Raw genomic sequence first — 26,641 nt, 5'->3', positions numbered from 1 at the left:
CAATGAGAAGCCTGCACACTGCAACAGAGAGTAGTCCCCGTCCAGAGCAACTAGAGAAAGACTTCATGCAGCAAAGAAGACCCAAGGCAGCCAAAAAGAATTAAATAAAAGAATACTTTGCATCAGCCCCACTAAATTCCTTGAATCAAGGCATACAGCTCTTTTATAGTTTGCTTTCTAGTTCAATATCATTTAATTTTTATAAGAATTATTGACACCCATTGTATACAGCGTCTGCTAAATTATAGGGTGAGCGGTGATGGTCTCTTCTGCTGAGCCACTGCTCTCAAGAATGCTTCTTCCACCATGGACATTACTGCTTCTTTCTCATCAGACGTGAAGGTTGTTTTTCCCACCACCCAGGCTCAGGTCTCAAGATTAAAAATCTGCCAAGCTAAGTTGTCAAGATGAGAAAATCCTTCTGCAGTCTTTTTAACTTTAAAATCATCAAATGTGCTGCTTGGATCATTCTCTATTGTCATGATTAGCTTTATTTTCTGGAGAAAGGAACAAAAAATGAAATCACCGACTTGTTCTGAATGCCTAAGATTTATTGGTGACGAAATTTGGAATGGCCATTTCTGTCATCATGACAAGAGGAGTCCTACAATGGAAACTTGGAATTAATGTGTTGAATCACGAAAGGCAGGCACTAGAGACTCCTTCTTAAAAGAGGTTTCTGACCACTAGGATAAGCAGCAGTCTGGAATTTCCATCCTAAAAGACAGTCTGAATTATTTGCTGATGTAGTTTATTTTTGAGGCTCTGTACAAATGAAAGAAAGCATCTGGCACAATCCATAACCCATCTTACAAATTGTAGGGGGAAGAACATCCAGGGTAGAAGAGTGTAGACTGAGGGTAGAAGACCTCCGCTTGATGATCAGTTCAGCTACGACCCAACTCCCTTACTTTTGGCAAATCCTTTTGCCCGGGTCTGTTTCTCCATTTGTAAACTTGAAATAATTGTATCTTCCCAATCTACCTCATAGAGCTGCTATTAAATAATTTAAAAAAAAATTCTAGTTAGATGGTGTTTCATAGACCGAGATGCTATGCAAATGTAAGTTGTATTGCACCCTGGCTTAGCGTTTCTAAAATCACTGCACCTGGGTTCAAATCCTAGCTTCTGTATTCGTTGATTGGGTGACCCAGTTTTCTTCTCTGTAAAACAGGGGTAAAAATAATACTGATCCCATAGTGTTGGTGAGAGGATGAGATGAGAAAATCCATGTCAGAATGTTTAGCCTAGTGCTTGGTGCATAATAAATAATTAATATAACCATACAAAATACTGTTGATTCTATATAACAACTGTTCCTTCTTTGGTCCAAGAGTCATTCGGTATGCATTATACAGGCTAACCCAAAGATCTTAGTGGAATTCAAAGCTCTAATTATGTCAGAGTTAGAAATGATAAGCTTACAAGTTACTTGAAACTTTATTTAAATTTCATTTACATACATCTCGCTATATAAATTGTTTAAAATAACATTAATTTTGTTTGTTTTGGTCAATATATGACTTCTTAAATCACAAGAAGTTCTGCTCTCTAGACTGTTTCAAATCATGAATAGTTCCTGAAGCAAATGCCTAATACTGCAAATATATGTTCCTAATGCCCATCATATAAGTCTATTTCTGCCTCTGATGAGGATTTGAGGTTGAGCACCATAGAGAGAGCAGGCACTTCCCACTCACATGGCCCCGTAACTAGCAGTCCTCAGTCCTTTGCTTGTGTAAAGGGGAAAGAGTGAGAATTCTTAGAAAATTCAACCCCAATGACAACACTTAAGCTAAACGAAGCCTCCACTACACATAAATTTATAAGTTAATTATGACTATTTAAATACTGGCCTGATCTTTGATTTCATCTACAGACAGGTCCAATTACAGGCACACTGGTATTAACTTCCTAATTGGTCTTAAAGTTTCAATTATTTAATACCCCCACTACCACTGAATCTTCACTTCCCAAGGGAACTATACATGAAAGGCTACTGAATAGTCTTTGAGAAGTAGAACAGGAATGCTCCTTTGTCATCATCCCCTATATCAAGGTTAATAAAAATTTGTGTAACACAAGTTACATTTCCAGAGTAATCTGATATAATCATTTATTGTTTGGTTATCTGATAACCAAAAATATTAGCCAATGTATGCTGTTAAATACCTAACAACTAGCTCTCTGAGGGAAAAAGTAACAAGCCCCACTTTGTAGCATTCGCCAGCTCCCATGGTATAAATACTCCCTCCATAGCCAGTTTCAAACTACCAGCGTGAAGTCACTAAACACTGAGTTGGAAACAGCTGTGCACTATAACACAATCAAATAGTACTGGGTTGGCCAAAAAATTCATTTGGGTTGTCCACCTAGTGTATGGAAAACCCAAACGAACTTTTTGGCCAAATATTTCTTCCCCAGTGGCTCAGTGGTAAAGAACCCGCCTGTAATGCAGGAGACATGGGTTCGATCCCTGGGTTAGGAAGATCTCCTGGAGGAGGAAACGGCAACCTGTTCCAGTATTGTTGCCTGGAAGTCCCATGGGCAGAGGAGCCTGGTTGGCTACAGTCTATGGGATCGCAAAGAGTCGGACACAACTTAGCAACTGAGCACACATGCACTATTTCTACCAAAGAGTTACAACACAGGTAAATTGCCTTAAGGGCACAGATAATAGTAAAATGTAGTGAAGTCATTTGCCAGTGATGAGTCTGGAGTATTTATTACTTTTGTTCTTAAGATAATTATCTAATTCTAAGTTTAGACAATTTCATCTTTCACAATGACTATTAAAAAACGTCTTGCAAAATTTGACAACTAACTTTTCCAAGCCAGTAGGAGCAGGCTCCAGCCCACTGCTAACTCAGGGCCCTATAGAGATGAGAGTACTGAGCACAGAAAAGACAAGAACCTGCCTGCCAAGGGACTTCCCGATCACTCCATGTCAGTGGGCTAAGCACACAGATAGGGCATGTGGGGTGAGAGGTGAGGCAGGAAGTTGAGTCCAGCATGGGGAAGGCAGACCTCTGAGCTCATGCTATCTGTGTATTGCCTCCTGGTAGTTGCCCCTCCAGAGGACTTGCGAGTGGCTGGTATCAGCGACAGGTCCATTGAGCTGGAATGGGACGGGCCGATGGCAGTGACGGAATATGTGATCTCTTACCAGCCGACGGCCCTGGGGGGCCTCCAGCTCCAGCAGCGGGTGCCTGGAGATTGGAGTGGCGTCACCATCTCAGAGCTGGAGCCAGGTCTCACCTACAACATCAGCGTCTACGCTGTCATTAGCAACATCCTCAGCCTTCCCATCACTGCCAAGGTGGCCACCCGTACGTACCATTTCCCCCTCCTGCTTCATTTTTCTTTTCTCCTACATAAGATCATGGGCATTCATGATGGTAGTGTCTTTTCTTAATTCTTCAGGGATGCCTGCAGTTATCATTGCTCTCAAAGGGAAGGGCTTCCGACGTGACCCACTTAGGAAAGGGCACATCATTAAAAAGACACTTCCAAAAGAGCAGAGTTTCCACATCCCAGACAGCCTCTATCTATTATAGAGCCAAAAGGACAAAAAGTACTGTAATAGTTGAGTTTGGACTTGTTATAAGCTTGAGTCTGATTAGAAGTCAAGTAAGTATGAGACTTACACAGACTTGGAATCTAGTTAGAGATTCAAAACCAGCAGATATGAAATAGGACATATAATAAGCAAGTGCTAAATGGTATATCACAGATGGCAAGTGTATAGCACAGTGGGAAAAAAAGCTTATTTAAAACCACAACTGAAAACACCCTCTTCTCCTCAGAGAGAAGTGGCATTATGTCTTTGTAATCTTTTGTTTAGTAAAATACCCTGATGGTCCATTTCGATTATAAACATTGAATCTCCAAAGCATCACTTAGGAAGAGTCAATGGGCAAAGAGAGACAGCGAGCATGCTAAACCCTTTTTTATGAGAAATGGAAGATTCTCTTTTATTTATAACAGAGAAACTGCTATAGGTATGTGTCTATATTTTGCATGCTTATTTAAGAACAGAAACGTTTTAAAAGATTGCATACCAACTATTAACATTAATTACATCAAAGAGCAGAATAAGAAAGAGATGGGAAGGGGCTGTTATTTCGTTTTCTTTATATACCTCGGAATTCTTCAATTGTCTTTCCAACCCCACTTCTCCAGCTCTCAAATGCCACCTGGGCATTGTACAATTCAATTCAACTCAATATCTATCCACCTGGAGTTAGCATCAGATCCGACAAGCTAAAAATCTCTCAGGGCTGCTTCCTCATCGGTTTTCAGCCACGAGTTGCAGGTTGTCACAGGTCTTCTGAATAGCCAGCTCTACATTTAAGGGGTTCCCACAACCCCTCCTTAATTTTGGTAATTCCTTAGAACTCACAGAGCTCAAGAAAGCACTTTGCTCTCTATAACCAATTTCTTAGAAAGGAGGCAAGTCAAGAACAGCCAAATGGAAGATACACATAGGGCAAAGTATGGTGTGTAGGGTTTCCATGTTCTCTCTGCACAGTAACTCTCAGTAACTCCATGTGCTCACCAACCCAGAAGCTCTTGGAACCCCATTGCTTAGGGCCTTTATGGAGGTTTCATTATGCAGGCATGATTGGTAAAACCCCTAGCCATTGGTGATTAACTCAAGTCAGCCCCTTTCCCCTCACTGCAGGTGGGGGGCAGGAGTTCCAACCCTCTCCTTAAATCACTCCTGGGTTTTTCTTCAAACCAGCTATCTAGGAGGCCCAGGCTACCAGTTATCTCATGATCATACAAAAGATACTATTTTCCCTCTGGAGATTCCTAGGGTTTTAGGAGCTGTTGTGTCAGGACAAATACTAAAAACTTACTTTTTTTTAATTACATCACACAGAGGTTTTAGTAGTGGCAGGAAACCAGAACAAGATGTGACCGTGAAATATCAGCCCCTGGGTTGGTAAATGAGACTTATCACCAAATATGGGATGAGCGATCCAAGCCCATTTGGTGTAGGTCTCAACTGACAAGATGGTATTTGGGTAACAAATGCCAAGAAAGTTCAGAATAAGAGATTGAAGTAGGAAGGTGGTGCTGATGGTTAAGAACCCGCCTGTCAATGCAGGAGACATAAGAGATGGGGGCTGGATCCCTGGGTCAGGAAGATCCCCTGGAGGAGCTCATGGCAACCCACTCCAGTATTCTTGCCTGGGAAATCCCATGGGCGAGACTCCTGGAGGGCTATAGTCCACAGGGTCGAAAAGAGTCAGACACGACTGAAGCGACTGAGCACACTCACAAAGTAGGAGGAGTTCGCTTGGAAGGCTTCGTGGAGGCCAGGGTCTTGAGCTGTGCTGCAAGCATAGGCAGGCAGAGGCGAAAGGATTTAAGAAGTCATTTTGTCCCCTTGCTTCTCAGGTGACAAAGATCCTGTTAGAATATTGGACTCCCCCCTCTGAATGCTGACTTTTTTTTTTTAATATGCCTATAATTACCTCTGTTTATATCTGACCTTTTTTTTTTTTTCTTCAATTCCTCTGGTGCCTGAGAACCAGTTTAAAATATCTGCAGTGATCGCGTAGAGGCAGGTCACCATCTGCTGCTTTCCCCACCTTGCTCTGGGATGAGTCACCACAGGGAGAGCCTGGCCCGACTCCCAGGCCTCTCTGCTCTGATCCACGTGCACCACGCACTGTGGTGAGGTTTCCACCTCCCGTGGCGTTTATTCTGCCAATTCAGGGCATCCCCTCGGGCAAGCTCCCAGGTGACAAGGACAGGATCATGTAAACTCACCCGACACACCTTCAAGTGGGTGCAGGAGCCGCCCTGCCTCTCACCAAGAAGCCTGAGGAAGCTTCCAAACAGGAAGGATGAGAATCTGTCCGTCTTCCAACGGGAAGGTCCCAGGAGAGGCGCAGCTAAAATGGGATCAGGCTCCCTGGAGAAGTGAGAAAAGCCGCGCTGTCGTATTTCAGGGCTGGTAATTGGAGCTCCATTAGGACCAGCCTACTTCCACCTGTGCGTGCATGTGTGCGTTTCGGGGCGGGAGGGGTGAGAGGGTGTGGGGAGTGGAAAGCCAGGGAATTAGGAGAGGAACTAAAGACAAGATTGAGGTGAAGGTGAGTGAGGGAGAGAGGGAAGAGAGAACCAAGTGACCGCTGGAGAAAGAAAAGCAGCAACTCGTGGAGCGAAAGCAGAAACTCCAGTATCTGTTACTGTCCCTTATTTACACCTTTGCTTGGCTTGGCTACACATTTTGCTATACAAAATGGAAATTTCAGGCCATCCTAGAGGTGGTGATTTGAGCTAAACAAGATATTCTTAGTGCACATCATGTGATGGAGAAAAGCGTTCCAGTCTCTGTTCTGAAGTTGGCTTGCTCCACGCCTTTCGCTAATTCTCTCTGTGCCCTCTTCTCCTGGGTGTGAGAAGGAACAGTGACATTAACCTTCACACCGCCTCTCGGAAACCCTTAAAGCCTCCAAAGACGGCGTTTGGTTTCTCTGAAAAAGGCATTATGTTAAATGCCAAGACTCAACACCTTAGCAAGGAAAGGGAAGTGTGACTTTTGGATTTTAACATCAACCTATTATGGAATAGAAAGCATAAAAAGTATTTATTAGGTGCTCGCTGGGTTCATTCCTCTGCTCGCTCACACTGAGCGCCAGCACCACAGTGGCCTGGGCCCACCCCTTGCCTGGAACCCAGCGCATCTGTAATGAGGCTGGGATAGCCCATCACACGCCACGGCATCCATGGCGTGGAGGGAGCCCAGGTAATGCTCTCTGCCCCTGCCAGGGCTCACCATGACACCGTCACCCACATTGCTGTGTTCCAGATCTCTCCACGCCTCAAGGGCTCCGATTCAAGACGATCACAGAGACCACCGTGGAGGTGCAGTGGGAACCCTTCTCATTCTCCTTCGATGGGTGGGAGATCAGCTTCATTCCAAAGGTAACCCCCACCTGTCAGATGGCCACACCCTCGACTTAGGATTGGGGCAGCAAAAAAGCCACCCCCTCCACACACACACACACACAATCTCTGTCTCTCTCTCCATGCCATTAAGGACACAAAGGGGCACTTGGAGGGCTCCAGAGCATTTCTTTCACAAAGGCATGGTAATGACTGATTAACTGGAATGGCCCCAAGCCTGGTACCCAGGCCTTGGATGACAGGAGAAAGAGGGAGCAGCCACGACCCAGCGCTCTGCTCAAAAAGCTTTAGGTTTTTAGCAAGCTGCGACTTCAGTGGTCTGAAAACCTAGACTTTCAAAAAGTTGGGGCTTCTCTTTAGGACACAAGGAAAGCTAAAGCCAATCAGTCTTAACCCACAGCTTCATTCTGTGCAGGCAGAGGCCCCAAAAGTCAGCCTACGTGGTTTCAGGCTCTGAAACTCAGAGACGTAGCACAAAAACACCATGCATAGCCTATTCATTGAGAAAAATTTTCGTTAAACATGTTGAGCTGAAAAGGATCTTAAGGTTTCTTTCCATTCATCGAAGTAGTATTTTATTTTATTAATCTGAAAATTAACTTTTCTAAGTTGCCAGAGGTGCCTGACTAGTTCTAATGTTCTAGGAGTTATTAATGCCACTGATGTTTTCCCTAACTATATCACTCATGAGGGCATATATATATATATATATACACACATACATACATATACATAAAATGTTTAATCGCATTCCTTTCCTTTGTCTTCATCTTTCAATATCAAAGAGCATTTTTTCAAATCATTCATCAGACTTAATGGCAGATGACACATTTTTGGCTAATATGATTTTACCATTCCTTTTACTTCAAAATTCTTAGAGGCATGAATTGTTGAAACTACGAAAGACTTTCAGATTCACAGAGAATGACCCTTCATTTTATATCTAGTTTGTTTAGTTTATAGAGAATAAGACTCAGTGAACTTAAATGATATCAGACAGCTGGTTGGTGGCAGGCTTAAAACAAGAACCTGGTCTCCACGTCTTATTCCAGGGCTCTGTCCCCTGAACTGGACAGGATACCTCCTTCTCTTGTGGGGATATAGTCATGACATGCCAAGCTAACTACATCTAAGCAGATATTCTATATATGTAGTTTCTTATACATTTTATCTGCATTAAAATGGTCAAAGAGGTATGGTGGGCGACTGGATTCATGACAGAGCAGAAAGAATCATGCCATTCTGCTGCTCAAGCAAGACAAAACAATGCCAGGATTGCCTGTTTTACATCCAATATGTAAATTCCAAATGAGAGTGGGGCTAGCCAGGGCATACCTAGGTCAATAGACAGCCACATACAATAACTGTATGATCTGTAGGTTGAGGCTAGTGGGAGGCACTTGTCACACTGATTTATAAGAGTATGGATATAAAATACATATAGGGCACTCCAGGTGACATGAACAGAGACCAAAGACTATAAGAAAAGGACTGTGCCACAAAAATTAGCCCTCTTGTCACCTCCACTTCCAGAGACACAAAGAGGAAATGTATAAGAATAGGCCAACAGACAGACAGGTGGGCAGAGAGACGCTAAGCCCTGGACCCAACGTCATGTTGACCTTTTTCACTTCCTCTTTCTTCTCTCCTTTGTGTTATTCTTTGTTCTACCCTTTTCCTCTTCTTCGTACTCCTTGGTTGGGTCACTGGTTCCTAACTCATCTGGGTAAAAGGGAAACAAGACAATGACAGATTTGAAGCCAGGGTAACACTATGAGAAACTCCAGACACAGCAAAATAATAGCTCCAGCTCATTAAAAAACTGGGAACGTCTTCGCATGAAATATGTTGTTGTGTACATAAAGATGTTTACACACACACACACACAACTAGACTCTTCTAAATAGCCAAAGGCATGCTCACCACGATAAATGCCAAAAAGAAATCTGATAGATGGTAAGCATCAAACATTTCATTTTTGGCAAAAATATCTACATCATCTCATGACTAATTTTTATTGGCAAACTCAGCAGAAGCCAGCAAAGCCAAAGAAATGTTCTTGAAAATTGGTTCTCCCTTTGCCAAATCCTCATAGAGTGGTGGCATTCTTCTTGAGCCTGCTGGGAGCCATTCCTGGCCCCAGACACTCAGCTGTCAGCCTGGAGGGCAGAGAAGTATTCCTCATCTTTAACTCACCATCAGGGTCCCATCCTTTCCCCTCCTATTGATTTCCTCTTCTGGTTTCTCTGCTTCTCCCTTCCTTCCACCCACCAGAACAATGAAGGAGGGGTGATTGCCCAGCTCCCCAGTGATGTCACATCCTTCAACCAGACAGGACTAAAGCCTGGGGAGGAATACATTGTCAATGTGGTGGCTTTGAAGGAGCAAGCCCGGAGCCCCCCTACCTCGGCCAGCGTCTCCACTGGTGAGTGCCTCCAACCTTTCTCCCTCTGACAACCCAAGGTTCACTCAAGAACTGCAGACTCAATCAAGAGAGACAAAGGGATGCTAGGACTTCTCCCACAGCTGAGATTAATTTTGGTGCCTGGAGATGGAGCTTACTCCACCAGATGCTTAGGTGAACATCTTCCTTATTCTTGCAAACCCAGAAACCCAGGAGAGTATTCTATGAGAAATTCTTTGTTCAGATCTCCAGTGTGTCTGTATTCTGATCTTACTCATTAAGATACTTCATTTGTCAGCCCCTATTATCTTGAGCTTTGGAACCAGCAAGAGCTAATACACTCTTGCTTATTGTGAGGCATGCAGAAAGTCCTAAGACCCTTCCCAAACCTCCATTTGACAATGAGGAATGATAATACTTTCTTCAAAGAAATGACATGAGGATTAAATCAGATAAAGCACACAAAGTGATTAGCACTGAGTTGATGACAGTGTGTGTACATATACTCAGAGAACACCTTTCGAAGTGACAGAGTAGGAGCAAACACATCATTCCAAACCAGTAAGTGTGGGTTGGGTCACTGTTCAAGGTGACAACTTAAGTAGATAATTATTTCATCTCCATAGCTCCTCTCATGCAAGATCATTATATTTCTATGTTTGAGTCATTAACTGTACCACATTTTACTTTATTGTCTCCTTAGCTAACAAAGGATGTTCAACCTCAAAGCTGTAAATTAACAAATATAATGCGTGTGTGTGCCCTCAACCAAGGATTTCTCAAAAGTTATAAATAGCTTCTGGTATCACTTTTGGTTCTCATTCTATTGATAGAGGAGCTGAGACTCAAAGGTTAAGCAACACTCCCTGTAACAGAGACTGCGTTAGGCGAATATTGGGAGAGCTTTATTTTTTTATAAACAGAAACTGACACCTAAGAAAACCAGTCATGAGTCCACGGTGAAGGCCAGGTTGGCCAGAAAAGGGAACCACAACACTATATAATGAGCCCATGTTTATGGATTAGTGACTCATACTTTGTTAACTGGATCCAAACTAAACAGCCTCAGGTGCTGAGGTTTGTGCTCAGTCAAGAAAACATTGGTTTAAAACTATTGTGGCACCAGATTATGCTTCATTAGAGCCCCAGGGTTCCGTGACAGCTCCTCAAGGCAAGGAGGAAGTAGAGATCCCGGCCTCTTATTACTCCCACTCCCTGTCCCTCCCACCTTCCCACCAAGGCAGTTAGTTCCACTTTCATCTCTTTTATATTTTGTACAATCATTTAAGATTTTCTTCTTTTAAAAAAAAGAATATGACCCCCTTCCTCCCCAAAAGGCTTTAAAACCACTGTACTAATCCAAATGTCTTTTAGAAGAAACTAGAGCCATAAAGCTAAACGTGCTCTGTAGGACTCTCTCCAGTGGCCAGAGTTTTCCCCCAGTCTTGCTTCCCAAGGTTACGCTGGACCCTGACGAGTTGGTTAGGTAACTGTTCATTCTCTTCTTCTGATTTGGAACGTTTCAGGGTCCCTAAATCATTTCTGAGATTTGATACCAAGACAGTATTAGCAGAAAACAAAAAGCTAGAAGATGGTACATAAGAGCACAGAGAAGCACATTACAGATGTAGGATGCTTTTCTTCCAAAATACTGACACTTAGAAAAGACAGACTGCTTTAGGCTTCTACTTACACCACATTTTGACAAAATTGGCAGCCTTTTTTTTTAATTTGGAATTTTCTTAATATTAAAATGAAAAGCTCCTGATCTTGTCATCTGTGGTAAAGCCAGGCCAATTTTTTTTTTTTCAATTAGGAAAATATGTCCTAGTTCATATTTTGGGATTGTGTACAGAATCACAAAGAAATGGAAAGAAAAATATTTATTCCAGTTTACCTTTTGAGGAGAATATGTGTTTGTTTAAAAATTAGGGCCTAAATTGAAAGCAAGCTGATACCTCCTTGACCGGAATGGGACACGGCTACCCAGTGGCCAACTGAAGGGCCGAATCCAAGGGTGGCTGCAGAAAAGATGGTTGGCTCCCAGCCCCGTCTGCTGTTTTTAAGAAACCATTGTTTAATTATTTCCTTCTGCTCAGGTCTGATCCACACCAACCCTCTCCTGCAAAGCTCTGAGTCCTCGTCTGGCACACAAACTGGCTTCTTCCAGTCGGGCCATTTTGGGAATTCAAATTACAAGACCTCCTGCAGCCAGAGGCCTTGGTGCTTCACAATGACACTCTAATATGAGCAATCATTATGACTAGGATTGGGAGATTTAAAGGGCTGATGGAAAAAGCCTGACATGGTCATTAGAGTTTTTGTGACTTTTTTTTTTTTTTCCAAGAAGCTCCAGTTCATTGAAATGCTTCCTTTTCTTTCTTATGACTATTGAGAATCATCTCTTTATTTCATTTACTCAGCACCCATGTACTGAGTGTCTACTATGTTTCAGGTATTATGCTTATTCAGCTGCTCGGAGAACATCTCCCCCATCTCATTATTAAATTAAATTAAATTAAAAAGCCCAAGTTATCTAAAACCATGAAATACAGCATGCAAGAAAGAAAACATCTGGATGGGTTCTGTTAGATCTCATCATTACTCCAAATATGAAAAACAGAACATTTTAACTCCAAACCAGGTGGCACCAAAACCAAATGATCTGGTGATTTTTATTTTGGCTGGTGCCAGACCCCAAATCCCAAGCTGTTTAATAGAGAGCAGGACTAGGCTAGACCCTCAAAAAGGGTGGGGTGCCCAGGGAAAGGTCCAACTCAGAAAGACTGAGAGGCTCAAAGTCAGTCTGAGACAGTCCTGAGGAGGACACTCCATCCTGGAGATAATCGAGATTGTGATCCGGTGTGGATTGTTTAAAAAATAAAACAATCTTAGTCAAGACACACTGGTAATATAGAAGAAAAATGGTCATAAAGTAGCTGAAGAAAAAAGAGAATTTACTGGAAGGACACAGAGTATCTCATGGAACCCCAGGGCCTGAAATGCATCTGAGTCTCACAGAAGACTTGGACCAGGAAATGGAAAGTCAAGAATCAAGTTATTCTCCGTATCTTTCTAGAAGTGCCACGTGGTCACTCATTTCTGCTTCTCTCTCTTCTTTTGCACCTAAAATTCTGCACCCAGTTCCAGTGTGTGTGTGTTTGAGGGAGGGATCTCCCACACCAAGCAATTCTTTGTTTACCAGCTATGTATCCTACCATTCAACTCAGTTCTGACACCATCTACCATCTGAGAGCATCAGACTCCACAGGTTGAAGGCTCATTCCTTTAAGACCATCCTCCACTTCAGATGCCAATCACAAACCCAGGTGTTGTCACCTGTCCTTCTGACTGACCGCCTACAGATTAGAGGTTCTATCAACCCTCTCTCTGGGTTTCATCAATTTGCTAGAGCAGCTCACTGAACTCGGGAAACCCATGTTCTCACCAAATTACTGGTTTATCACAAAGGATATTTAAGGACACAAATCAACAGCCATATGAAGAGATACACAGGAGAGGTCCTGAACAAAGGAGCTTCTGCCCCCATGGAACTGGGGTCCTGTCATAGCGGCACATGGAAGCATTCTGGTTCCCTAAACTGGGAGCTCTCTGAACCCAATCCTTTTGGGGTTTTATGGAAGCTTCATTACTTGAGCACGAGTGATGGACTGACCAGATGTCAGGAGTGAGACTGAAAGTTCCAACCCTCTAATCACCTAGTTGGGTCCCTTGACAACAAGCTTCCAACCTTGATTCATTAACATAACAAGAGACAGACAACTTTTTTACAGAGAGGAAAAGGAAATTGGTGTTTTCTTTCTTTTTTAATAGGGAAAGCTTGATCATGTTTCTTTCTTTCTTTTTTTTAACTGGAGGATAATTGCTTTATAATGTAGTGCTGGTTTCTGCCATACAAAAATGGGAATCAGTCATAACTATATATATATCCCGTCCCTCTTGCACCTCCCTCCTAGCTCCTCTAGGTCATCACAGAGCACCAGCCTGGGCTCCCTGTGCTATCCAGCTGCTTCCCAGTGGCTGTCTGTTTTACACATGGTAGTGTATATATGTCAATGCTACCCTCTCAATTTGCCCCACCCTTTCACCCCCGCTGTGTCCACAAGTCCATTCAACAAGAGACAACTTTACCACTTTGATCACTTAGAAAATAGCAAGGATTTTAGGAGCTCTGTGCCAAGAAGGGAAGACCATATATGTATTTACTATAAATCACATTTTCCCCTTTGCCTTCTTCCCTCCCCCTTCCTCTCTGTCTCTCCCTCCCTCTCTTTCCCCTTTTTCTCTCTCTCTCTTTCCCTCTCTCTCCCTCCCTGCTCCATCCAGATCAGATGTTTTCTATTTATGTGTGAGGATGGTAGAGAATGGCCACACTAGTCCCGGCTCACCAACTATTCAGAGAGCCAGAGCCTGTGGTTCCAGTTCCTAATCCTTGAAGAATATTAATATTAACATTAATCAGCCCCAGCTAGAAGGGTGTCATTTGTAATAAATAAAAAACATGGAAGCAGAGTCAGCTCTTTCTAGAAGATAATGAGTAATTAAAAGAGGGCATGTTAGCCATGTCGACATGCCATGAGGAATTGAGAACACCATTTTCTACCCTACTCACTAAGGCCTTTCTAGTTCCCTTCTACATTCTCTCACCTTGCCCCACCTCCACCATCATTTAATTCAATATGAACAGGACCCTAAGTGGATATCAGAACCATGGATGGTGGGCCCCCTAGGAAATCAACCAGTTTTTTCGAGATAAGGCCATCGCACAGTGGTTTCCCCTGGCTGCTTGGTGCCGGGGCCAGGACTCGTGAGGGACACGTGCTGTATATCTGGAAGCCCGGAAGGACTGGGTGTGACGCAGTGCCCTCTGGCTCAGGAATATGCAAGAACCAGTGGGGAAAAAATAGCCCACAAGAGGTTGTTCCAAGATTGATATCTTTTTTTTTTTTTAAACAGAAGAGCAAGTTTCCCCAGAAGGCATATTTCATATACACAAATATAAATGTCTGTTGGTTTTTTGAGCATCTTAGCAACTGGTTGACTGAGCTGCTGGTATGGCTGAGCAGGGACATCTTTTGGATATTCATGATGCCCTCACTGGCAACCAAGTTTGAAGTCTCAGATGTTTAGACAGGACTGCTAATTCATAGATCTTTCCTTGGGGCTCAAAGAAGGTGAAGGCTGGACAGCTGGGCACACACCAAGAAGCACAGTTCTCTGTCCTTTGTCTCATAAACTCCTGACAGAGCGGGGCTGGCCCTCTCAAGCCATTAAGTGCCCTTCCTCCACCCAAACTTGGAAGTGCCAGCCCTGAAAAAAATCACAGCCTCAGGGGACCTGAGATCCAGTGTCCTTTCACCCATTGCAAAACCATGTGTCCCCAGGAAAGAGATTCCATCTCATTGTCTCATTATCCCCATCTGTAAAATGGGATAACAATACCCATCCTCTCTCTAACAGACCAGGCTAATGTAAGGAGGAAAGGAAAGGAAAGAGCTTACTAAAGCCAAAGGGTCACTTCTCAAACCTTTTTTTTTTTCTATCGGCTCTTCCTCATTTAGTCATTGATGGGCCCACGCATATCCTAGTTCGAGATGTCTCCGACACCGTGGCCTTCGTGGAGTGGACCCCACCTCGAGCCAAAGTCGATTTCATTCTCTTGAAGTACGGCCTGGTAGGCGGGGAAGGTGGGAAGACCACCTTCCGGCTGCAGCCTCCCCTGAGCCAGTACTCGGTGCAGGCCCTGCGGCCAGGCTCCCGATATGAGGTGTGGGTCAGTGCAGTGCGCGGAACCAACGAGAGCGAGGCCACCGCCACCCAGTTCACAACAGGTGAGGCTGCGAGTTGGGGCGGGCCTTGGGAGGGGAGAGGGCGCTGCGCCAGCGGGTATCGTCGGGGCAGGAGCGGGGCATCCAGGGAGAGAGATGATGTGTGTGCCTGCATCCACAAATATCACGTGCACTGCCAGAGGGAAGCGAGAGGTTTCCAGGCGTCCCGGTGAGGTTGCATCACAGGCCGGAGGAGCACCAGCCACCTGTGGATGGGAGAGCTGGGTTCCTGTCTTGCTTCTGCTGCCAGCCAGGTCTGTGACATAACTCTTCCCCTCGGGTCTCACATCTCTCCTTTATAAAATGAAACGTTTGTCCTGAAGTCACTGACACATCCCCATTGCTAACCCAAAGGGAAATTTTGTGAGAGTTCAGTGACCCTTCCTGGCGACACTTCATTGCTATTTGCTGGAAACAGTGGTAATGATTCCATAGATCCAGCACCACGGCGCACCTTGGAGTTGTGCAAAGTCCATCCGTGTCAAAGCAGGCCTTCTGCCTGAGAATGCTTTACTCATCCTTGTGAGCACTTGCAAGAGGGCTAACGTAGACCTGGCTCCCACAGAGGGCAGGCTGAATGAAGCCCATGTCAGTGCCTGCTGCCCAGCTGGGATGACCCGCCACCCACTTCCCAAGGCTGTCAGGACTTTTAAAGAGCCTTAGGAAAGGCCAGACCTCATGACCTGCTTGCTCCCTGGCTCTCTTGGAGCTCACCCGGCCGGCCAGCTAGTAGACAAGTAGGTCAGGCACATGCAGATGCAGGCTCGCCAGTGCTCTTCCCGGATCAGCGGGGGCTGAGATCCAAGCGTGAGTCTCTATCTAATCCAGACTCTGTGTCTCGGCCTATCTGCCCTCTGGAGGTCACGGGTCAAGGAATGTCTCTGCCAGCTTCCAAGGTGGCACAGCGATCAAAGGGAACTGCAGGCATCTGTAAGATCTAAGAACCAGCATCTTCCATCAGAATGAAGTAGGAGAATCACTAATTCAAGCATCCCACATTAAGTGGTGGCCTAAGAGCCTGTTACAGGATGGGGCAAGTCAGCCAAGGGGCTCCAGGGAGGCTCCATTACCCTCTGCTTGTGTTTAAAATCAGCTGATAAATACAGCCAAGAGTAAGACAGATGGAGGCCAAAATATCCCATAGATTAAAACAGGCAGCTTAGTGTTACGGTCGAATGGGCTTGCCAACTGATGGCCCCTGTGAGTCTGGGCAAGACCCCCGTGTGGTAGAAGTTGGGGGCTACTGAGGTTAGGGCTTATAGCACAGAGGAACAAGCAGAGGCTGATCCCCACGGGCAGAGGGCTCCCTTGAGAGGGGAAACAGAAGGGTTGTGCCCAGTCTCACTACAAAACTCACCACTGAGGCGAGTCCATCTTCCCCATGGAAGAAAAAGGCTGGGAATCTTGTAACAGCTTTCCCTCCACCTCAAAGGAAACATTGGGTTAGGGAGAAGATTTCCCTATTGAAGAGACCAAGTGTGAACACTGAGGAAACGGAGAAGACAGTTGATTCTGAAAGAGACCCTCTCATGCTTTCTCTCCTGCCCCTGTGCTAGACTCCACCCCAGCCAGGGGTCCCTGGTCTGATTTTCTACTGAACACATGTTGGGTTCCCCAGTGACTGTGTATTTTTAGAACAAAAGAACTACATTCTGCCCATTTCTCTTGCCTTCTTTTCCCTCACTCAGCCAAAGCTGCTCGGAGCCTCACACAAGGTCCCTTCCTGGTGAATTCAAGGTCAGTCCTGCCCACCCCCAACCTTAGCACCCCCACAGCAAGGCCTGCTCAGGTGGTGGGACCTCCTGAGAGCCACAAGTCCTGCATTCTTTTTCAATTTCAAGATAGTTTTTGTGTGAAAAGTGGTTTCTTTGTGGCTGTGCTCAGATAAGCAGTTTGAAGAGGCTGAAAAGGAGACGAGAGCTTTCAGGCGGAAGCACGAAAAGGGAATTCTTGATGTTTAGGTTGACGAGATAGAAGCAGGACTGGCTGGTGGCCCAGGAAAATTTCAATCAAGACAATTACATCCTGCCTCCTAGAGGCCCCCACTCCCCACCATGCGTTTCCGTTCTTGGCGTGATTCTGTTTCTGGTTGCTTGGTGCATGGGCAGCTGTTAGGTGCCTGCTTTCTGCACGCAGCAGCAGCCTGTACCTGCAACCTGCCCTGCCCTGCTCGAGGGGGTGGCGGGTGAGGGGGCCATGGGGGCGGGGAGCTGTGGACAGATTTGCTCACCAGCTCTCAGGGCCCAGAGTTGACAGGTGCTATGCTGAATGATGAGACGGTGCCTGGACCCTCACAGCAGGGCCCTCAGTCATTTTAGAACTCCGCTTAAATTCAAATTAGCCAAAGTGCTTTTCCAGGTGATGGCTTCGACACTAGGAGCGCACTAATTGCACAGGCAATTAAAACAGAGATTTGCTTCCCGAGTGGTGAGCAGGATATCTGCCTGGGTCTTATTGCCGCTCGGAAAAAGGAAGGCATTGATGGAAGCCCACCAAAGCCAATGGTTAGAGAGAAGGGGTCCAGGGAGACCTGGAGGCCAGTCTCATGAACTTCCCCACTCTCCATACGTAGCTCTGGTTGCAATTACCCTCATAGGGGAATTCCTAGGACTCTCCTGGTGATTTTTTTTTTATGTGAACCATTTTAAAATTTTTATTAAATTCCCAGATGGCTCAGCAGATAAAGGATCTGCCTGCAACACAAGAGACACAGGTTTGATCCCTGAGTCAGGAAGATCCCCTGGAGAAGGAAATGGCAACCCACTCCAGTGCTCTTGCCTGGGAAATCCCATGGACAGAGGAGGCTGGCAGGCTACAGTCCGTGGGGTCACTAAGAGTCAGACACGACTCAGTAAGAAAGCACTTTACAATATTGCTTCTGTTTTATGTTTTGGTGTTTTGGCTACAAGAAATGTACTTAGCTTCCAGATCAGGGATCGAACCCCATCCCCCCTGTATTGGAAGGGGAAGTCTTAAACTCTGGACCACCAGGGAAGCTCCTCTTCTGGTGGATTCTTCCTCACAGCCCTCAGATTCTCCCTCACAGCCCTCAGAAGGGAGCCAACACCTTGATCTCAGATTTCCAGTGTGTGAGACAATATGTTTCTATTGTGTAAGCCCAACCAGACTGTGGCCCTTGGTTGCAGCAGTCCTGGAAACTCATTCAAAGGCCCCACAACAGTTGGAGCTCCCACCTGCTGGGCAGGGAGTATGCTCTGGGATTCCCCAGGAAATGCCTCCACAAATTCAACCCTGATGGTGCTTGTCAGCCAGCCAGGACCAGCTGCCCTCAGTCAAAGCTCTTCCTGCACGCCCTCACCCTGAGCATCCTCACAGTCCCCAGCCAGAATATCTAACAAGACTTTCTCGATGGTTTTGAAGGAACAGACAAGACAGAGAATGGACAGTATTTGTTTCACATGTGTTTAAAGAACACCTAGAGGTGCCAAGAACTGTCCTAGGCAGGAAGGCTGCAGAATAAACAAGACAGACAAGATCCCAGTGCATGTGAGTTATATTCCAGTGAGGGGAACTGGACAAGGGAAAAAAAGGAACATATGAACATATGGGACCATCTCAATTATGAGGACCATGCTAAAAAATGAAATTAATGACACAGAGGGAGTAGTCAGAAAAGTCTCTCTGAGGGGCTGAGGTTTGAGTCAAGACCTAAGTGACCTCATATGGCCTTCCCAGGTGGCTTGGTGGTAAAGAATCTGCCTGACAGACTCAGGTTCAATCCCCTGGAGAAGGAAATGGCAACCCACTCCAGTATTCTTGCCTGGGAAATCCCATAGACAGAGGAGCCAGTCCATGGGGTTGCCAAAGAGTCAGACACAACTTAGTGACTAAACACCAACAGCAAAGTGACCTCAGCCATGTGAGGGTCTGGGAAGAGCATTCTCGGCAAAAGAAGCAGTCAGTGCAGAGCCCAGAGGTGAGAATACGCTTGAATGAGTCAGGAGTAGGAAAAAGGCAGTTCAGCTGGAGCACAGTGAATAAGGGAAGAATGCTCCGAGGTGCCACCTGAGAAGCAGGCAGGGCCTGACCATGCCGAGCCCTGTGGGCCACCTTGAAGTTCAGTTCAGTCACTCAGTCGTGTCCAGCTCTTTGCGACCCCAAGGACTGCAGCATGCCAGGCTTCCCTGTCCATCACCAACTAATGGTGTGCTACCATTAGGAACTTGCAGTAGGAAACAATGGAAAATTTTCAGCCGAAGTGCTTGATCTAATTTATGTTTCAAGTTGAGAGTCCACAGTCCCAGCCCCTCCCCAGGGCCTCCACTGGGCATCTGATTTTGCCTTGCCCCTGGCTTGCTGGCGTGTTGCAGAGGCCAGCCCAGCTCCCACTTGCCAGAGGGCCCTTCAGCTGGCCCTCCTGGAGGTCAGGCTCCAAGACCTAGGGGGAGCAAACCATTTCACTCCACCCTAGTCCTAAGACACCCCCCTTCTCCAGTTCTCATTCCCAGGACTGATCTCTTTGGGGATCACTGACATTGGAAATGTCCAGTCCCTTTAGAAGAAACACCACTGCCTGTCCACAGGGCATAGACCCTAAGGCCCCAAAAAATGCAGCAGAGAAAACCACAGTTTACCATTTCCAAAAAAACTACAGTCTACCGTTTCCAAGGTCTTTAGTTGTGAAGAGCAGTAGGTAAATAGGAGACTCAACCTGGAACCTAAGTGATTTTTTTTTTTTTGGCTCCAGTTCCATTCAGACCACACCCCTAAGCCCCACCCAGTCGTTTGCCAGCCTCTCTTCCCCCACACCCCTCCCCATCCCCAGAAAGATTGAGGGATGTGAGATTTAGGGACCTGCAGTCCAGAGTATTCCTCCCACATGCCCCTCTGCTCAAGCTCCTCTCTCCATACAATTTCTGGAGAAATTACACACACAGCACGCGCAGAAGGCACGGTTTCCCGCATGCTAAACCCACACTGAGTAAGGAAACATTTCTCAGAAAAATAAGCTGCAGAGGCATAAATCTGCTAAGAGATTCACCCAATTTACATCCCTGAACAGAACACTTCTCACTCTGCAGCAGCTGCGCTCAGACCGATTCACAACATCCCATCTTCCAAAAGAACAATCGGTGGAGACTTGCCTGGTATTTACAAAGTAAAACAGTCCACTTGAGGTTTTCCCAGAACAAATGGCTGGTCCACTCCAAAGTGAAATTCAAGTCTCAAAGTCAAGACCTATTTAGAACTTTTCAAGTGACAGTTTGTCAAGACAGCACCTTCTTACCCTGTAAGTTGTTTTATGCTGTTTCTGCTCAAATAAGCCTGCCAGAATGACCAGCCCTGGGAGAGAGAACCAGCCCCCCACAGTTGAGGGAGAGACACCAACGCCAGAGGTCTTTTCATTACTGTGGAGTTCTTGGAACTCCAGGGAGCAGGCATGGGGGTGCCAGATTGTTAGATCTCAGGGAGAATTGTGGAAGCACCATTAAGTCAACCCAGGGCGTGGACACCTAATTTTGTACCAGTCCCCAAACTGTACACTTCCACATGCATTGTCCCATCTTTACAACTAGAAAAGCAGTATTGTTAGCCCATCTTACAGATGTGACCATCAAGGCCCAGCCAGATGAAGACTTGCCTATGGTCCCATTACATTTAGAATTAGAAGTGGGGATCAAACTGAGACCTGACTCCAAAGCTGACTGATTTCCACTATATCACATCCCCTCTCGCTGTGCAAACCTTTCAGCATGTCTATGCAAGTAAATCCAAGGGAAGACATCTTATACTTCAAAATCTTGCAACCAATCCTCTGATTTGTTGCTTGGTGATCAACTATGAAATTACACTCCTTCATCTCAATCGGGTGCCATCTCTGATTTCCTCCTTCCAGGAATTCCCTTAATCTCAGGCTTATGATACTAACTAGTTCATTTGTCAATTTCTAGAACACCACTAGAACTCCTGAATGGGAATGGGGGACGTGTAAAGTGTATTGATGTCTAACTACCAAATAAAACTCTCCAGCCTACCCATGGAATCTGTCATGGCCAACCTGGCAGACCAAAAGCTAAGGGGCAATGCCTGGGGTTCGCTCAAACAAAAGGTAGAGGGTGAGATGTGGGCTGTCACTGCAGAGCCTATTCGAGTTCAAGGTGCACGGCAAGTACACATTATCCTGTGTGATGTCGGTGATGTCTTTTTTTTTTTAAGAGATTGATGCCCCCAAGAACCTGCGGGTTGGTTCCCGCACAGCAACCAGCCTGGACCTCGAGTGGGACAACAGTGAAGCAGAGGTTCAAGAGTACAAGGTTGAGTACAGCACCTTGGCAGGCGAGCAGTACCATGAGCTGCTGGTCCCTAAAAGCATCGGACCAACCAGCAGAGCCACACTCACCGGTGAGTAAGCCCTGGCTCCCGGGGGCACGGCAGTTCCTGAGCTCCTCCCAGCGCTCTCCCCAGCCCTGCAAGCCCACATCCAACCACTGCCAAATCCCTCTGATTTAACCCACCAAGTACCTATGGCATGTATCTACTGTTCTCCATTGCACTGCCATCCCCTGGTCTAAGCTACTATCACTTCTTGTCTCCACCACTGCAATAACCCCCCATTCTCTCCTGGCCCCTCCACTGTCCTCTTCACTCCATCAGCGATCTTTTCAAAGTACATTTCTAACTATGCCATCCTATTGTGCATCCATTTCAAGGACTTCAGTTGCTTTTGTGATAAACTCCAAACCCTCCCATGGCCTTAGTTTCCCCACCGTCTTCTCCAGTCTCCTCCATCTCCCATATCTCCTGGTGCTCCCAGTGTTCCAGGCCCACAGGCCTACTTTTTTTAGTTCCTCAAACACCCTCCTGCCCCAGGGCTTGGCACATGCCATTCCCTCTGCTTATCAGGCTCTCTCCCCCCACAACTCTCTTCACCTCATGACGGCAGCTTCCCTTCCAGCTCTCAGTTCCCCTGTCACTTCTCTGGAACCCTGGCTGGTTCCCAGGTGAGGTCAGGTCATCCTGCCTGGCCTGGTAACCCCTCACCTCACAGCACTTCTCAAGGTATCCTTGTGCGCTTGTGGGTATGATTATTGAGTTGTTAATCTCCAGCTTAGACTGAAGCTCTGTGAAAGAGGGATCATGTCTGGTTTTGATCACCATGATTCCCCAGCATCTAGACAACATCTAGCACTTACTAGGTCCTGGATAAGTGGAGAATGAATGGATAAATCTGGATAAGTGGAGAATGAATGGATAAATCTGGATAAGTGGAGAATGAATGGATAAATGCGTGCATGCATGAATGAGAGCAACTGCTCACAGGCTACAAGAAGCCAGTGATAAGCTGACAAATTAAGAGCCTGGTCATGCCTTCTGCATCCTGTAAAGAGTGTGAGTGAGGAGTTGTTGAAAGGTCTTAAATAGGTGATGCAGTGCAGATCTGTACAGCTACAGTGGAGATCAGACAGGAGGAGGGCAAGGTCAGAGGCAGACAGTGGTCAGGAGGCTGTTTGGAGTCAAAGGGAGCGATAGTAGTGGTGTGAACTAACACGATGCCCCAGGTCACTGTGATGCTTTGCTCAGGAGCATTCTGTGTCCCCATGTGGTTGTGGAGCCCAGCTAATGCTCTTCCTGGGCCTTAGACACACCCATCCAGGAAAACCTACCTGCTAGGCTTTGCTGAAAGGTAGATGGCTGGAAATGGGGATACAGTTTTTAGATGGAGACTGTGCAAAACAGCCATGGACCAGAGGCTGGTGGGGTGCTGACAGAGACTTTGTTTATCCTGTGTCTTGGCTTCTCGCAAAAGCATTTGTCATCTCGGTAGACCAGGGATCCACAGCAAAGAGTGCGTAGAGTAAACAAGGGCAGGATAATCAGAGCTGTTTTCCTCCTGAACTGAAATCCCAGACCGCCTTGCCAAATGAGGCTAGTTAAAGTAAACATAATAAATGCTTTTTCCAGACAGACGCACTCCTGAAATCACAGAAAAGAGATGGAAAGATATGCTGACCAAGCAGGTTAATGGGGGTGAATTAAACATAGCAGGAACAGACCAGCTGGCATAGGGCCTTTCCAGAGAGCTGGAGACATGCACAAAAATTCAGCTAAACAAAAAAACCTGCAATGATACAAGAGGGAACTGGTTCTAGGCATAGCATATCCTTTCCCAGAGCCACAGGCTGCTTTGGCAATTAGCAGCTTTACAAAGATGATGGCTTGATGTTCGGCTGGAGGATACACTATAAAATCACGGGATATAGACAAGAACTCACTCACATCCTAGCTATTATTTCCCATTAGTGGAAAAAAAGAAGATCCTACATTCATCGGTCATCTGTTATTCCAGGGACCTTCACATAGTTGTAGCTTATTTCATCTTCACAACAATAAGACTCATGAGGGACATGGGAACAAAAATATTGCCTGCCATATCAGTCAACTAAGGTGCCACAGCTGTCAGCCATCGCATTACAGCCACCCCAGTCATCATCCCCATTTTACAGGTAAGGAAACTGAGGCTCAGAGAGTTTGGAAGCTTGCCCGTGTCCCCAAAACTAGCAAGGCAGCCATGAAAGGCAGTTGTGACGCCTAGTCAAAAGCTCCCATCCATTTTCACAGCTGCTCTTACTAAAGAAGCAACAGCGAAGGAAGGGTCAAAATTTAAATGTTGCAGACTTCCAAGGAATGGGAAGATTATTATCGAGGAGTGAGCTCAGAGATGTTGGTTTTTTTATTTGAGTTGGGCTTATGAAATAAAACTATAAATATATATTACATATAATTGTCCCAGGGAGCTCACTGCTGGGAAGATTTATAAAGGCAAATAGCCTTATGTGATTTAAAAAGGGATTATAGGCATGTAAGGAAATCAAGTATGTCTGTACTTGCTGAGATACCGATTACAAGGATCACTGGAGCTCTTACTATGGTGTCTAGGGAAAGAGAAGGAAGGACCCTGCTGGAGGCAAGGCAAAAAGAGGGAGAAGTTTGATCCCAGCTCTTAATAGTTCTGTTTTCTCCCTCATTGTGCTACCTGGATGCTAAAAAGGAGAGTTTTTCAGCTCCCAAGACTTGTTTTGGGAGTTTTGTTGTTGTTGTTGTTGTTGTTGTTCAATTTGTTTGTTTTTGGTTCCCAGCAAGTTATTTGCTTGTATATATAAAACAGGACTCTGGGCTCAGTGGGAAGTACAATTCCAGGCTCATCTGAAACAATTCCTCCCTGGCCAGAAAGCACAGGAAGGACTAGAAACTTCAGCACTGCTATCCCTACCCTCCCTATCCCTTAGTAAAAAATAACTGCAACCATAACAGAAGGTACCATCTCTCCTGCCCCATTTTATTTGAATGCTCAGTTCCATGGGACACATTAAGACTCTAAACTCTGTGTGTGTATGTTAGTTGCACAGTCACATCCAGCTCTTTGCAACCCCATGGACTGTAGCCCACCGGGCTCCTCTGTCCATGGGATTCTCCAGCCAAGAATATTGGAGTGGGTAGCCATTCCCTTCTCCAGGGGATCTTCCCAATCCAGGGATTGAACCCAGGTCTCCTACATTGCAGGCAAATTCTTTCCCATCTAAGCCACCAGGGAGGTCCTAAGACTCTATATCTAGGCTCAACTACATCCTGTGTGGTTTGGAGCCATTGACATGACCTTTCTAAGCCTCTGTTTCATCATATGTAAAAAGGGACTGTTGCCACCTGCCTCATAGCATTTGATGGGGCTTTAGTGAGATCATGAACTTAATAAATTTAAGGCCATTCTTCTAACACAGCAAAGTATTCAATACTCAGATGATGACAATGATGATGATAAATAAAGAGGCAGAGGAGGAGGTCTATGAGCTAAGAGATGGTTTGGAATGACACCCTGTATAAGTATGGTACAGAGCAGATTCCCAGCTTCTTAAAGTGGGGTGTGTGGGGGGACCTGTGGCAATGGGCAGAGCCCTCTCCCCCTAGACCTACAGAATCAGAGTCTGCATTTTAAAAGCTCCTTGGGGATCTGTGTGCACATTAATGGGCAAGAAGCACCCAGTCTGAGCATGGCTTCTTCTTTTTTAGATTACCAAGTTTTCATCACTGCCTTTTTATGTTTTATTCATTTTTATTGGAGTAGAGTTGCTTTACAATGTTGTGTTACTTTCTACTGCATAGCAAAGTGAACCAGCTTAATGTAAAGAAATGGAAAGAATATGTGGTGCATATAACAATGGACTATTACTCAGCCATAAAAAGGAATACCTAGAGCGTGGCTTTTGAAATCGCCCACTTAGGCTTGAGACCAACTTCACTGATGTGTGTCTTTGGCAAATTGCTTCAATTTCTGTGTTTCTGCTTCCTGGCCCGAAGGACGTCAGGTCTACCTCACAGGTTGTTTTGAGGATTCAATGAAATCATATTTATTTATGTATCTGAACACAGGCACATAACAGATATTCAATAGCCATTTAACCTTTTATCATTTTTAATCCCTACAAAGCTCAGCCTGGGTCCCTGGCAACCTGGCCTCTCCCAGGCACAAATTCACATGCCCTTTATTCTCAGAGTTAGGTGACTCCAAGTCCCTCAAGTTCTATGGCACCTGTATTGGATATTCTTTGAAGAAGCCCTTGTCTCTGCAGTCACCTCTTACCCCTTTACTGTGGAACACAGGCCCTTCCTGACTCCAGGGCTCAGAGTCACACAGAGAGCTCACAGCACCTCCCCACCCCACCTCCCCCATCATATAACCCACCCTACCCTTTGCAATGCAGAGGCCAGGCTGGGGCACAGAATACCAAACCTTTCTTCTCCAATGGTCTCTCTAGGCAATACCCAGCAAATTCCCTCTGGAGTATGGATTTGTTTCTCAACAACAGACTCCATGTCTCCAGTGATTTTTCTCTCTGCTCTGGTAGCTTCTATGTCTTTAATGATAAGTCTTTCTTTGTAGGCTCAGCCTCTCAGCCTGGGGGGCTTCCCAGGTGGCACTAGTGATAAAGAACTCTCCTGCCAATGCAGGAGACATAAGAAATGGGGGTTCAATCCCTGGGTTGAGAAGACCCCCTGGAGGAGGGCATGGCAACCCACTCTAGTATTCTTGCCTAGAGAATCCCATGGACAGAGAGGAGCCAGGCTACAGTCTGTAGGGTCACAGAGTTGAACACAACTGAGGCTACTTAGCACTCACACACTCAGCCTGGACCGTGTCTGCTTGGCCTGTGTTCCATACCTGGAGTCCCAAAGGGGTCCCCGAGTGTTATATACCATTACAGGCTCACCACTCACTGACTTCCCTCTAGGTTAGAACTGGCAGCAGGCGCCAGGGACTGGCACCACCACTGTTTCCTGAAAAGCAGTGACAAACCATAAACCATACAGAAAACTCCTAGTGGAGGGAGAGTGGCAGGAAGTGAGGAAGTGGGGGGGGCGGGGAAGGAAGGAGATCCTCATTGTTTGACTGGGCTTTGGTTAAAAAAACAAAACAACAGCAATAAAACCCTGCCTGAGATTGATGCAG

General features: G+C 45.7%; 1 protein-coding gene across 2 annotated transcripts in view; it reads left to right on the top strand.

The window, feature by feature from the left end:
• The window catches only part of TNR (tenascin R), a 95,832-nt gene that overhangs the window by 6,730 nt on the left and 62,461 nt on the right, over positions 1-26,641 (top strand). The window contains exons 3-7 of one of the 2 annotated variants that reach the window (XM_068986017.1): positions 3,066-3,329; positions 6,827-6,942; positions 9,199-9,349; positions 14,911-15,180; positions 21,355-21,540. In XM_068986017.1, coding sequence (XP_068842118.1) covers positions 3,066-3,329; positions 6,827-6,942; positions 9,199-9,349; positions 14,911-15,180; positions 21,355-21,540 — 987 coding nt within the window. The remainder of the gene's footprint in view (positions 1-3,065; positions 3,330-6,826; positions 6,943-9,198; positions 9,350-14,910; positions 15,181-21,354; positions 21,541-26,641) is intronic. The other variant, XM_068986018.1, reaches the window with a different exon arrangement.

This window comes from Capricornis sumatraensis, chromosome 14, assembly GCF_032405125.1.
Source record: "Capricornis sumatraensis isolate serow.1 chromosome 14, serow.2, whole genome shotgun sequence".
Lineage (NCBI taxonomy): Eukaryota > Metazoa > Chordata > Mammalia > Artiodactyla > Bovidae > Capricornis > Capricornis sumatraensis.
This window is presented reverse-complemented; position numbering and strand designations above follow the sequence as displayed.